At 42.7% G+C, this 14,826-nt stretch overlaps 1 protein-coding gene across 10 annotated transcripts in view; it reads left to right on the forward strand.

Moving 5' to 3' along the window:
• LOC125460724 (EF-hand calcium-binding domain-containing protein 4B) overlaps nt 1-14,826 on the forward strand; it is a 129,335-nt gene that overhangs the window by 111,794 nt on the left and 2,715 nt on the right. For 9 of the 10 annotated variants that reach the window (XM_059652507.1, XM_059652509.1, XM_059652510.1 and 6 more), the window contains 5 exons: nt 2,137-2,269; nt 4,612-4,693; nt 5,577-5,691; nt 8,508-8,609; nt 9,873-9,949. In XM_059652507.1, coding sequence (XP_059508490.1) covers nt 2,137-2,269; nt 4,612-4,693; nt 5,577-5,691; nt 8,508-8,609; nt 9,873-9,949 — 509 coding nt within the window. The other variant, XM_048548507.2, reaches the window with a different exon arrangement.

Here is a 14,826-nt window from a genome sequence, read left to right on the forward strand (position 1 = left end):
GGAATTGCAGAGCTCAGAACCCAGGCAGCTAAACACACAGGCATCCAATGTTGGAGTGATTAAATTCAGGACACTTGACATGTCAGAGTTGGAGATATGTAGATATCTCAGAGGATGATGTGAAATATAAGAAATTGGATTTTGATATGATCCTCAAAGCCATGTTGAGTTTCCTCTAATTGTGTCTGTTCAGTGATTCTCTGAATTACCACTGCAGTCAGGCCCAGTGGGAATCGACCTTTGTTCTGATGTTTTATTGCATTTTTCTGTGTATGTATTGTCGCTCCTCATTGAGGATGGCTGTATACTTAGTTCGTGTGCATTTTTTTATGATGTGAAGTAAGTCACAATGGAAGTTGAGAAGGTTCCCTGACTGCAGGCCAAATGTTAAATGTTCCTGATCTACATCAATGACGTGAAGCCGAATTTCTGCATTTGAAGCAGGAACCTTCCTCATTTTCTCTGGACACTGATCTGTCTTCATTTCCATGTTCAGGTTCATAGAATCCCTACAGCATACAAACAGGCCCTTCAGCCCAAGTCCCCACTGCCCCTCAGGCCATCCCACTCAGACCCATCCCTCGTAACTCACCTAATCTACACATCCCTGGACACTATGGGAAATTTAGCACGGCCAATCCACTAGCCTGCACGTATTTGGACTGTGGGAGGAAACCAGAGCACCCGGAGGAAACCCACAGACAGCGGGAGAATGTGCAAACTCCACACAGCTGGTCACGCAAGGGCAGAATCAAACTCAGATTCCTGGCACTGTGAGGCAGCAGTGCCAACCACTGAGCCACCGTGCCACCCCAAGGGCACATTCTCATGATGTTGACAGGAAGTTCTGTCCTTTTGCATTGGGAAGATGGACTTTATTTTTGATTTTCCTGTCCAGAACAGTCAATGTTGTGCTTACATGTATATATAAACATATGCACACACAAGTGACCTGCACACTGCAATTATTTGTCCACTTCAGCTGAACACACACTCCACATCTGTAGTTAAACTGCTTTATTGACTTTATTAGAGATAATGGGAACTGCAGATGCTGGAGAATCCGAGATAACAAAGTGTGGAGCTGGATGAACACAGCAGGCCAAGCAGCATCTTAGGAGCACAAAAGCTGACGTTTCGGGCCTAGACCCTTCATCCGAAATGTCAGCTTTTGTGCTCCTCTGATGCTGCTTGGCCTGCTGTGTTCATCCAGCTCCACACTTTGTTATTATTGACTTTATTGGTATTTTTCTCACTTTCTCATGTTTTTTCTAACCCCTGTTTGACTTTAAGACCCTGTTGCAGAATCTGCGCAATTCAACACCTCCAGATTTTCTCAGTGCTGCCACCTTTATTTCTGTGTGTCCCCAAACCTCTTCCCAACATTTTGATGCTTGAACGTGCTTAGGATCCCAAATTGAGAGCTGTCAGTGGTGGTGGTATGGGGAATGGAGACCACCAACAGCAAGATAGGGGCTTGTGATAGTTGGGTCCTGCCTGTTAAAGTAGGAACACAGCTATGATAACTGAGTCGAAGTTACACAGTTGGTATTGCTGCCTTGGAACCCTGAATCCAAGGAATCAGCTCATAATCCCACACAGGGTCTGGCTTCTCCCGCTTTGAGAAGACTTGCTTTCATCTTTCAGTTTCTGTTCCTTGCAGATTTGTGTCTTTGTTTATTGTTTTGGTTCTACGTCTCTGTGCTTCGCCCATGGGGTGTTGTTGATTTTTAATCTAGATCCTGCTCCATGTCCTGTATTTAACATTCTCTTTTTAAATAGCAGTAACAATGAACTTAAGCAAATCACCACACTTAACTAGATTTTAACTCTATTTTGGTGGGATGTGGACACTGCTGGCAAGCTCAGTGTATTTGTTGCTCCTCTTTAATTGCTCTTGGACTGAATTTGGAACTGGTTATCCCATTTCAGAGGAAAGTTAAGAGTCACCCACATTACTTTGAGCCTGGCCACCCATCCTGGGGATCATTTCAATAAAGGGGACTTATATCCATTCGCTAACTGTGCCCTGACTAGTGTTGCATGCGATAAATCTATTGAAAGCTAACGTTTAAGGAGATAAATTTGATGTATTTTTCAAAGCATTTGAAATAAAACAAATGATATTCTTTACAGGTCAACGAACCACAGTCCAATCCGGACCGTTTATTTAAAATCATCTTTGTTGGGAATTCCAGTGTGGGGAAAAGTTCTGTTTTAAGACGATTTTGTGGCGAGGGTTTTAGCCCTGGGTTGTGTGCTACTGTCGGTAGGTGAGCTAATGATAGCTTTTGTCATTTGTGGGTTTATTTCACCGCTGCTAACTACATGGAACTGACATCTGTACAGGATGATCTCAATAAATGGCAGAACATACACAATGGAGCCAATTACTAACATTTTATTCTATGACTAATGGCCTAAGGCTAATTTGAAAGCTCTTGGAACAGCAATTGTGAGCAGGACTTTGGGTTAAGATCACACTGATAGAGTCAAAAGGGGATCTTGACCTCACACTGTGTAAGGAATAGTCACCCAGGAGCGACTTGCTCTGAGTTGGTCAACTGGTGACCAATGGAACGGCTCATTGTCTATTAATGAATGACAAAGGTTGTAAGAGGTCCCCATCATGGAAAAAGCCACTTTCAGGCAGTATCACAACTATTTTTTTTTTAAAAATGTATCACTTAAAACAAAAGGTTACGTACAGCATTCAGGCTACTAAATTGGAAGAGGGAGATCCTCTACAGGAAATCCTACAGCTGTACCTGTCATCAGGTGCACAGGAGAATCTCATAGCCTGCTTGCAGCTCTACATCAATCACCTGATGTACTTCAGGTTTTATACCAGTTAGTCAACAAAGCATGTTAGTGTTCTAATTGAGTCAGATATCTGGAAGTTAATTAACAACTCAGTATACTAACATAATACCTCAGACTTACAAATGCACTCAGGTTTATGTACATCGCTGTACTTAGATTACTGTTGCATTGTACACAAAGATGACTGGCTGATGAACAGGTTGGAAGACCAATGATTAGAAGGTCCCACTGTATCAACAACATTAATTGTTTCTGGTGTATGTCCCAGATTGTTGCAGTTACATGGATAACAGCCATGCATGATCCATTGTAAGCAGTTAGCTTATTGTGTGTGACTGCACCACATCATGCCAATTTCCGTCTCTTGTATGATGCATAAGGATAGTATTTGCTTTTGCAGCAGTTTAGCATGCAGCACATGTTGACTGTATCTCTTGCGATACATAAGTTGCATGGAGGTAAATGCTTTAAATTTTCTGACAGTGTCTGTGTGGTGAACCAAATTGACTACATTGTACCGTCTGACTGGAATTTGCAAACTGTGATCTTGCAGTTACTCTTTGGACTCCTTTTAAGTGCTTGATGCTTGTGTGTCATGAATAGGAATATAGAAATGTCTTCAGCCTTGTTCTTTTATTGAATCCTCTTCACACATTGCTGTGGAGGATTGTGTTACACTTGTGTTTCTATGAGAACTTGTATTTCTTGCACATTTCAGCCCAGAGTCCCCTTGGAGAACACAATTCAAACGTGTCACAAAATGCTGGGAAGTGTTCTGATTGATGAACTAATTGACGTCTGTTTCAAGATTTGGATAGGTTACTATTCTTGTTCACAACTGCATTTGTAGTTGCAGAACCATGGCCTGCAGATTTTAGTGTCCTGTTTCAATTGCTTTGAATTTGTGTCCTCCTTCTAGTCAACTTCAATGATATAATCCCTTAGATTTGCCCCGAAGTGCCTCTCCAAAAGTTTTGATAGATGCAGAGGTAATCACCAATTCCATAAACCTTTCAGCTAAGTTTGCTTCGGTGAAATCACATTCTGTGATGTATCAATCTACGCATCAGTATCTGTTTTTGCATTAGTCAATATTGCTGTTAGCACTGTGATGTGAATTCAAGCTAATGAATTCTGAAGTTGACTCTGACCTTAAATGATGTGTGTTTTGGAATGGGAATAGAGAATGTGGGCAGGACAGGTGTTGTGTTAGTAATAGGATGTAATATATCTACCCATATGCTAGACAAATAGAGGAGTTGTGGCTTGTGATGTGCTTGCTGTCCTGAGTGCTTCTGGGGTCCAGTGTTAGCAAGGGCCTCGAGTGGGAATTAAAAGTTTTGGTGATTGCAGAGTAAGCAATTCTAGTCTTTCCTTGTCACCCATGCACCAGTATCCAGGAGCGATATTGAATATTAGTTATTAGCCTGTGAGTGTGGCAGCAGCAAGTCTTTGAGATAACATTTAACCTGAATACAGCATTGGGACTATGAATAAGAGGACCTTACAGTGTTAAGACTTTCCAGGGTTACCCAGCATCTGGTGTAGGACAGACAGCAGGTAGGACTGAAATCTAGCATAGGCCAAATCTGAGGTTTGAAATTCTCTTTGGTGCAGAATCTGGATGATGGCGAAAAGCAAATGTTTTTCTGTCTCAGTCAATTCTGAAGATGAGATGAGGGCCTAGATCAGGCTAGCATTTCTCAGGAGAAAGTTGTTCCTAAAAATTCAGAGGAACAAGTTTGAATTTTAAAAATGTTCCTGTATTTAAACTGTTTTTGCTTCCAGGTATAGACTACCAAGTGAAAACAGTAAAGGTAGATAATTGTCTGCTGGCTCTGCAGCTCTGGGACACAGCAGGACAGGAACGGTGAGTTTTGGCAGCGAGTTCATCTTATTGTAGCTTCATCATGAGGATTTCTTTCCTGCTGATTGTCTGCAATGAATTGCTAAAAATGATCACCATTTAATTCTGTTTCTGGTCTGGCGTAAGGTGACAGCTGTGACTGATTGGATAGCACTTTGACCTTTTGACTAAGAAGGTCATGGGTTCAACTCCAGGGCTTGAACACAAAGTTCAAAGGCTGATGACACTCTGGTTCAGTATTGTTGGAGCTCTGAGGACACAATGAGACGTTAAACTGGGATCTTTGATGCATGTAAACAATCCCATTGTTCTATTTTAGAAATTGGAAGCAAGAGTAGGCTATTTGGCCCTTCAAGTCAACTATGCAATTCAACATGGCTGACCCAATACCTCAAAACCATATTCCTGCTCTGCTGTCATAACCCTCAGAGAGAAAAAAGTTCTCCTCAGATCTGTCCTTGAAGAGAGACTGATTATTTTTAAACAACGTCCCCTAGTTCTAGTTTATCCCACAAGAGGATGCAACTTGCCAGTAGTCACCCTATCAAATGCCCTCGGGCTTTGATGAGATTGCCTCTCATCCCTCTCACCTCCAAAGAATAAAACCCTGGCCTGTTCAACCCTTCTTCAGCGGATAAGCCCCCCACCCAGGATGATTTGAGTGAGTGAAGAATAGGCGACCCATTAGAGAATGGTGTGTGACTGCATCCAGGGTTCACTGTTGGCAAACTGAGGAACATTCTTCACTTTTATGTTTGAATGATCATTTGTAAATTTTAGAAAAACAACAGCAAATTTGCCGCTTATGTGGGCAACGTTTCAGAATAAGCTTCATTTGGGTGTTTTTATTGCTAAACGCATTGTGATGATTTGATTGACGTTGCAGGTTTCGTAGTGTCACGAAGCAGTTCTTCCGTAAGGCCGATGGAGTTGTTCTCATGTACGATATCACAGCTGCGACCACCTTTAGTGCTATACGGCAGTGGCTGGAGAGTGTGCAGGTTCCACCATTTGATCCTCTCTCTACTTTGAAACAGGCTGATTCTGCTTTAAGCAGCTCCGTACCTAATTTAATTTCCTTCTTCACTATCTTTTGTCTCTTTATAATTCTTCAAGTCAACAAAGCCACTATTACTGAGGTGGGCAGGCTTCTGCTTGAGCTTTAAGATGAACCTTTGTGTAAATTTCCGAGGATGCTGTCCCTCCTCAGGGGTTTTGTGTCTGTGCTAGGCTCCTCAGCTCAGTGTATTCTCGCATAGTGTGTGGGTGTGGCAAGACAGTTGACTCAAATTGCAGAATAGCTGCCTTGCTTTGTTAAATGCGCTGACAGCCCAGGTTGACAGTGATGTTCTGTTTGGAAAGTAGATTAGTTCTTAAGCATTGGCCCTTCTTCACCCTTTTACATTGATCCAGGATGACTACTGCTGGCAGTAATATTTACCAAATATTACAGGTTTTCCGTTTTGCATGTCTGCTGTTGACATTAATGGGCTTGAATGTTGCTTGCAAAGTTAGTGACAAATTTGGCAGATGAAGTTTGACGTGGATAAGTCTGAGATTGGGACAATAGAAAGGCAACTTATTATCTAAATGGAGAGAAACTTCAGAGTGCTCCAGTACAGAGGGATCGGAGCGTCCTTCTGCATGAAACAGAGAAAGCTAGCATGGGGTGATGTGGTGGCTCAGTGGTGCCTCATAGTGCCAGGGACCTGAATTCAATTCTACCCTGGAGCACTGTCTGTGTAGAGTTTGCACGTTCTCCCCGTGTTTGTGTGGGTTTCTGCCAGGTGTTCCGATTTCTTCCCACAGTCCAAAAATATGCAGGTTAGGTAGATTGGCCATGCTAAATAGCCCATAGTGTCTAGGGATGTGCAGGCTAGATGGATTAGCCAGGGGAAATGCAGGGTTACTGGGTTTGGATGGGGGGGGGGTTGGGATATTCTTCAGAGGGTCAGTGTGGACTCAGTGGACTGAATGGCCTGCTTCCAAACAGTAGGGATTCTACTATCTACAGCAGGGAATAAGGAAGACAAATGGAATTTTGGCATTTAAGGCTCAAGGAATAGAACATAAAAGTAGGGAAGCATTGTTGCAACTGTACAAAGCATTGATAAGATGACACCTGGATTATTGTATACAGTTTTGGCCCCAACATGAAGAGGGAGTTATTTTGAGGCAGTTCTTAGAAGGTTCACTAGACTGAGTCCAGAGATGAGGGGATTTTTTAGTGAAGAGAGGTTGAGTAGAAGAATGAGAGGAGATCTAATTATGGTATATCCGATGCAAAAAGGGGTTGACAAAGTAGATGTAGAGAGGATGTTTCTCCCTGGGGGACAGCGTAGAATGGGGGTCACAGTTTTTGAATAAGGGGTAGCAGACTTAAAACAGAGATTAGGTGAAATCGTTTCTCTGACAGGGTCAGAAATCCGAAGAATACGCTATCCGAGAGTGTGGCAGGTGCTGGGACATTGAGTAAATTAAAGGAAGCGATAGATGGAGTTTAAATTTGTAACAGGCTGAAAGGTTATAGAGAGCAGCATGAAAGTGAATTTGAGGCCACAATGAGATCGGTCATGATCATATTAAATGGCCCAACAAGCTCTAGGGTCTGAATTACCTACTTCCAGGATATTCCTAGTTCTTATGTTCTAACATGGCCTGAATTTTACTGCAGTCTGAGGACTGAATGTGGCACTGCCACAAGAGACAGTGAACACAGAGACCACACCTGTCAAGATTGGGACACATTTTAGTGTTTCAGAAAAGGATATTCACTTATTCAGGCATAAGGAAAGATGTCAGTTAACGGAGGTACAGGGAAAAATATTCAGAGCTTGAGGTAGAAGGCAAATGATTTAGTTGTTAAGAAACATGCAAAGATATTCAGAAATTTGGATTCAAGAAATGGCATTCATTTATTGGGATACAGCAAAGGATATTCTCAAAGGGCTGAAGAGCCTCCTTTGTGATGTATGACTCTTATGATATTGCGTCATTGAGGAAAGAGCTGTACATTCAATTCCAGACATTTTTTGGGAATAATAGACAATAGTTGCAGGAGTAGGCCATTCGGCCCTTCGAGCCAGCACCACCATTCATTATGATCATGGCTGATCATCCACAATCAGTATCCTGTTCCTGCCTGATCCCCATAACCCTTGATTCCACTATCTTTGAGAGGTCTATCCATCTCTTTCTTGAAAGTATCCAGAGACTTGGCCTCCACTGCCTTCTGGGGCAGAGCATTCCATATATCCACCACTCTCTGGGTGAAGAGGTTTTTCCTCAACTCTGTTCTAAATGGTCTACCTCTTATTTTTAAACTGTGTCCTCTGGTCCTGGGTGACTGACATTCTTGCATTTCTTCTCTCTCGGCAAGAGCATTGTGTCTGGGAATATGGCTGGAATGCTTGTATTATGAAGGATGTTGAGAAATTAGAGCAGTTGTTCTGTCCTTTTCAGAATTTAAGTCCAAGGGGCTACTTTAAAATTAGTAGTTTAAAATTAACAACCAGTAGTTAATAAGAAGGTTCCTCGTATATTTGTTACTGAGGTGCTGAGTGTCAGAGAGATTACAGACACTAGAGAGAACATGAAATCTACACAGTAGGAAGGGAAAAGGCAGGGGATTCAAGGTCATTAGAACCTCATTGAAGAAGTTTGTGTGGAGGGCACAATGGGCTGATGGATCCAAATGAGCTGAATCAGGGGTTGCCATATCTGATGTATGGATCTGTTTAGTAATATTCCGTGTCGCAGGCTGGACGCTGGGAGCTAACTTAATTTGTGTTCACGATGTAATATTTTGTGTTTGCAGGAGGGAGCGGGCCCTGAGGTTTTAATTCTGCTCCTGGCCAACAAAACCGATCTGGAAAGGAAACGCCAGGTTGCCAGTGAACAAGGTCGCCGATTGGCTAAGGTTTGCCTGACGAGATCTAAATTATTAAGGCTTCAAAGCATCTTTAGAGTTTGTCAAAGATATAAAACGGTTACTTGAGGGATGGGTGGATCCCAGAGAGTGCCCAAAAATCTAGGGCTGGCAAGAAAGTAGGAACAAAAGGAGAATCTGCTCAGGAGGAGGATCCCGTGTATCAGATCTCCTGGTTGCCCTCGATAATTTGCAGTGTGTGTCTGTCATGTTGATGACGAAATTAAGTTACCAATGTGGCTGCCCCTCACCACTAATATCCTATAGAAAATTTCCAACAAGCAGTAAGATCACTCAACTCCCTGGCTTCAAATCTCCTTACAAACCCCTTACAATCAGGGAACTGTCTCGATAAAGTTAGAATAGTTGATATGAAAACCACATTGACAGCTCTGACTGGCTTGAGCCTTCATCAGAGCTCTGTTCAAAATCTAAGAACCTCCCACTGGATATGAAATTAATTGGTCTTGCAATGCTCTCAAGGCAGCAGCGCTTGTTGTCCTACAAATTTTGCCTTCAGCTGCATGTTTACCAGACACCAATTCTTCACTCATTCCCCTCTGGACCTAAATGTACTGCTATTTCCAATTGTCTTGACTTCCTTTTTGCTTCATTGCTTCTTGTATATATTGCAGGTTTCAGGATGGAAACACATTGACTAAAGCTGGGGTCAGTGTAGGAAGAATTTATTCAGGTGCCTCTGCCATTTCCTAACTTACAAGGGCTAGTGTGGCATGATGTTGACATCATGAGACTGGTGCATCAGACCAATGCTCACAGGTTCAACTCCTCTGGAAAATGAATTCAAATTCTGGAATTGAAAGCTCGTCTCAGTAATGGTGGCAACCATCAATTTGTTATTTAAAAGCTGGTCTGGTCCACTAATGCCACATAAGGGAGGAAACCATCATTCTCACCTGGTCTGACCAACTAGTGACTCCAGACACATCACAACATTATCGCTGACCTTTAAGATGTCACTTGGTTCAAGGGCATTAAAGGATGGGCAGTGAACGTTGGCCATGCCAATGATATCCATATGCTTTGAAAAGTGCGTAGTTTTAAAAATTCATAATATTTCTACATGCATTATTTCAAATGCTTTTCCCTTGGTCTCATGTGATCCTCTTGATAATTATCCTGGTCTATCTTTGGATCATTTTGTGTTCATGAATAGTGAATTCTGCACATGTTGAGTTATCAACCTAGCAGCCCGAAGCAGCCTCATTATACTTTCACCTTTTGTTTTAACAGGAATATAATTTGATTTTCTATGAGTGCAGTGCCTTTTCAGGTGTCAATGTAACTGAATCAATGATGCATTTGGCCAGGTAAGATAGAAAATTCATGAAATCAGAAGGTGATTAACATCTGAGTCATTGATTGTACATTTTAATGGTTGTATCACAAAGATAAATTTTTGATTTCCACAACACCATAACAATATACAAATTGGAAAACTAAACTTTGGATCCTGACAAAGTCGAAATGCAGAATGACCAAGGAGAGAGTTTAAAGGATTTTAGATACTGTCGCAATTTGACATGTAACATTAGTGTTAGTGCTGCATGAACCTGGATAAATATTTCCAGCTTGGAATTGGATTTAATGTTATGGTCTAGATTTGTTACTAGCATTTTTAGTGAATTATACTGCTAATGCTAAAGATTGGAAGGGCTGAACCGAGAAGCAAATGATTTTAAAAGGCTGGCTCATCCTGTCACAGGCTCTCCCAAACTCTCCATACATTTCAAAGGGAAAAAAATAAGGATTTTTTTTAGATTAGATTAGAGTCCCTACAGTGTGGAAACAGGCCCTTCGGCCCAATAAGTCCACACCACCCCTTGATAGATCCCACCCAGACCCACCCCCTATAACCCTGAATACTACGGGCAATTTAGCATGGCCAATCCACCTAGCCTGCACATCTTTGGACTGTGGGAGGAAACCGGAGCACCCGGAGAAAACCCACGCAGACACAGGGAGAATGTGCAAACTCTGCACAGACAGTTACTTGAGGCTGGAATTGAACCTGGCTCCCTGGCGCTGTGAGGCTGCAGTGCTAACCACTGAGCCACCGTGCTGCCCCATTTATTTGGGTGCTGCACCTGAATATTCTGCAGTCTCGCTTATACGTGCTAATGTTATACAGTGTTGGAAATCTCCACCTGGAGTAGACAAAATAGGGGATGGGATATTCCCAGTGACAACAATGACCCTTTAATTGTAAGGCTTCAAAAGGGCAGCAGCCCAGTATCTGACTCTGTCCATGGTCTGTACTGCCAGACACACGTGCTAACTGCAATTCAAAACCTCCCGGGTTAAAGGTCTTCAAACAGAGTCATACCAAGTGCAAGTGTCATCCTTATTCTGAGGAACTAACACACATGCACACACTCACACACATTCAAACACAAGCACTTACACACACGCAACACACCCACACACACACGTGCACACAGACACGTGCATGCACAGACACATGCATGTGCACGCACACAGACAAACAGACTCAAACACATGCACACAGAACACACAATCACAGACCCACGCACACAAAAAGACACACAGCAACACACGCACACATGCATAGAACATAGAACATAGAACATTACAGCACAGTACAGGCCCTTGCCCTCGATGTTGTGCCGACCTGTCATACCGATCTCAAGCCCATCTAACCTACACTATTCCATGTACGTCCATATGCTTGTCCAATGACAACTTAAATGTACCTAAAGTTGGCGAATCTACTACTGTTGCAGGCAAAGCGTTCCATTCCCTTACTACTCTCGGAGTAAAGAAACTACCTCTGACATCTGTCCTATATCTTTCACCCCTCAATTAAAAGCTATGCCCCCTCGTGCTCGCCGTCACCATCCTAGGAATGTACATTTGGGATCATTGGCTACATATAGACAGAGCTCTGCAATCTTTGAAAGCTAATGCTGCTAAAATGATTGCTCCCATGTGGACAGGAGCAAAATTATTTCAATGAGTAAATTTATCTGCAAATGAAAAAAGAAATGATTTCGATCAATTCGACGACAGAGCCTTTTGTGAGAATAATGCCACTCATGAATCTACAGTGTGATAAATATGATAATCTGTGATGTTATAAATATACATATGTACGTGAAAATATGCTGAAATTGCTGCTTTGCTGTGGAGCAAACAGGAGTTTTGGAAAGTGCTTATTTTTGAAGATTTCACATTGAGCTGGTTACCATGTGTAGTTGAGAAACAGCTCAGCAGTGATCTGACAGAATGGCACAGCAGATTTGAGGGGCTGAATAGTCTCTTCTTATGTTTCTTCCAGCTCAGCATAAAGCAGCATGGATCAGCAGCCCTTGAAGTGTCCAATAGCTTTCAACCAGCACTTGATTTTATACACCAGCTGTCAAGGACAGTGTCTCCCACAGGGTAAACCCTGAGCTCTTTTGGTATCTAGCTGCAGGCTATGGAACTTATGGCTCATAGCTGACGGATAAGGGGTAAACTTTATAGGAATGAGATGAGGATAAATTTCTTCACAGCTGAGCCAATGGAATTCATTACCACAGAAAGTGGTTGAGGCCAAAACATTGTGGTTTCAAGAAGAAGTTAAATATGGCTGTTGTGGCTAAAGGATCAAAGGATATTGCGGGGGTGTGGGTGGGTGTGGGAGGGTGGGATTAGGGTATTGGTCTAAATGGCCAGCCATGATCATGTTAAATTGCAGATCAGGTTTGAGGGGTTGAATGGGCTCTTACTTTGTGTGTTCCACAATTCTGTGTTTCTGTTCTACTGACAACACCACATGCCCCTCAGTTGGAATGAGAAGCAGTTTGACCCTTGCAGAAATATCAATATTTAGCTAGATTTCTGGAAACTAATGGAAAGGGAGATGGAGTGGGAAGGTGATGTTAGACGTTATAGCCATGATCTCACCAAATCACAGAGCTGGTTTAATGGGCTGAGTGAGCTATTCCTGTTCCTATATTCTTATCTGTCTTCACCTGATCTCTGAAGTCACATTAACTGAACCTCATTTACTGTAACAGCTCATGCTCATTGAGATCGTCAAAGTCTGTTCCTGATTAAACTACTCATTTTAAATGTACTCTAATTTTAGTTTGAATTATGGACTGTAGGTAATTATTCGCACCTCATGTTTGACTAAATGGCCTCTGATTATCCTTCATTCGAACCTCAAATGAAGATTTTGCATCAGCTTATCTTCTGGCTCACATTACAATTTGCACATTTAGCGTGTGATAATGAAGAGAGCAGAGCTGTTGGCTGTATCCGAGACTGAAGTTTTCCACTCTATTGATGCTGTTAGAGTGGTAGTCGCTGACAGTGCACCCTAGGGAGACCATGTGTTACTGCTGCTGAGCTCTGGCATAGGCTAGTTTATGGCCTGCCATTCACATTGTGTTCCCAGTTAAAAGACTGGGATCGTTGTTCCTTGTGTCTCACACAAACTGAACATAGAACATAGAACATTACAGCACACTACAGGCCCTTCAGCCCTCGATGTTTTGCTGACCTTTCATACCGATCTGAAGCCCATCTAACCTACACTATTCCATGTACATCCATATGCTTGTCAAATGACGACTTAAATGTACCTAAAGTTGGCGAATCTACTACCGTTGCAGGCAAAGCGTTCCATTCCCTTACTACTCTCTGAGTAAAGAAACTACCTCTGACATCTGTCCTATATCTTTCACCCCTCAATTTAAAGCTATGCCCCCTCGTGCTCGCCGTCACCATCCTAGAAAAAAGGCTCTCCCTATCCACCCTATCTAACCCTCTGATTATTTTATATGTTTCAATTAAGTCACCTCTCAACCTTCTTCTCCCTAATGAAAACAGCCTCAAGTCCCTCAGCCTTTCCTTGTAAGACCTTCCCTCCATACCAGGCAACATCCTAGTAAATCTCCTCTGCACCCTTTCCAAAGCTTCCCCACATCCTTCTTATAATGCGGTGACAAGAACTGTACGCAATACTCCAAGTGCGGCCGCACCAGAGTTTTGTACAGCTTCACCATAACCTCTTGGTTCCAGAACTCGATCCCTCTATTAATAAAAGCTAAAACACTGTATGCCTTCTTAACAGCCCTGTCAACCTGGGTGGCAACTTTCAAGGATCTGTGTACATGGAGACCGAGATTTCTCTGCCCATCTACACTGCTAAGAATCTTACCATTAGCCCTGTACTTTTCTTCTGGTTACTCCTACCAAAGTGCATCACCTCACACTTGCCTGCATTAAACTCCATTTGCCACCTCTCAGCCCAGCTCTGCAACTTATCTATGTCTCTGTGCAACCTACAGCATCCTTTGTCACTATCCACAACTCCACCGACCTTAGTGTCGTCTGCAAATTTACTAACCCATCCTTCTACGCCCTCATCCAGGTCATTTATAAAAATGACAAACAGCAGTGGACCCAACACCGACCCTTGCGGTACACCACTAGTAACTGGTCTCCAGGATGAACATTTCCCATCAACTACCACCCTCTGTCTTCTTTCAGCAAGCCAATTTCTGATCCAAAGCCAATTTCCGATCCTTTGAATGAATAAATCTCACAACAGCAGTCCTTGTACATTCAGACTGGGCCAACATAGAATCCCTACAGTGTGGAAAGAGGCCATTTGGCCCATTGAGTCCACACCAACCCTCCAAGAGCATCCCACATAGATGCACCCCCACATCCAATCCCTGCATTTCCCATGGCTAATCCACATGCCCCCAGACACTATGGGCAATTTAGCATGGCCAACCCATCTAAGCTACATATCTTAAGAAGGAAACCCACACAGATACAGAGAGAATGTACAAACTCCATACAGTCACCCGAGAGTGGAATTGAACCTGGATCCCTGGTGCTGTGAGATAGCAGTGCTAACCACTGAGCCACGATACCACCCTTCATGACTAAAATTTATAAGATCCTGATGGTCTTGACAAGATGGACATGGAAAGGATGTTTCCTGATGTTAGTGAATCCAGAAAGAAGGGAAACAGTTGTAAAGTTAGACATTGTCCTTTTGTGACAAAAATGAGAAGTCTTTTTTTTTCCTGAGGCTTGTCCGGCTTTGGAACTCTCTGCCCTGTAAGGCACCATTAGTGGGATCATTCAATATTTTACAATGAAGGTGGATGGATTTTCCTATTTGGGAGTGGAATCATAGATCATTGGGGTGGATGGGGAATGT

The sequence above is a fragment of the Stegostoma tigrinum genome, chromosome 18 (assembly GCF_030684315.1).
Source record: "Stegostoma tigrinum isolate sSteTig4 chromosome 18, sSteTig4.hap1, whole genome shotgun sequence".
NCBI lineage: Eukaryota > Metazoa > Chordata > Chondrichthyes > Orectolobiformes > Stegostomatidae > Stegostoma > Stegostoma tigrinum.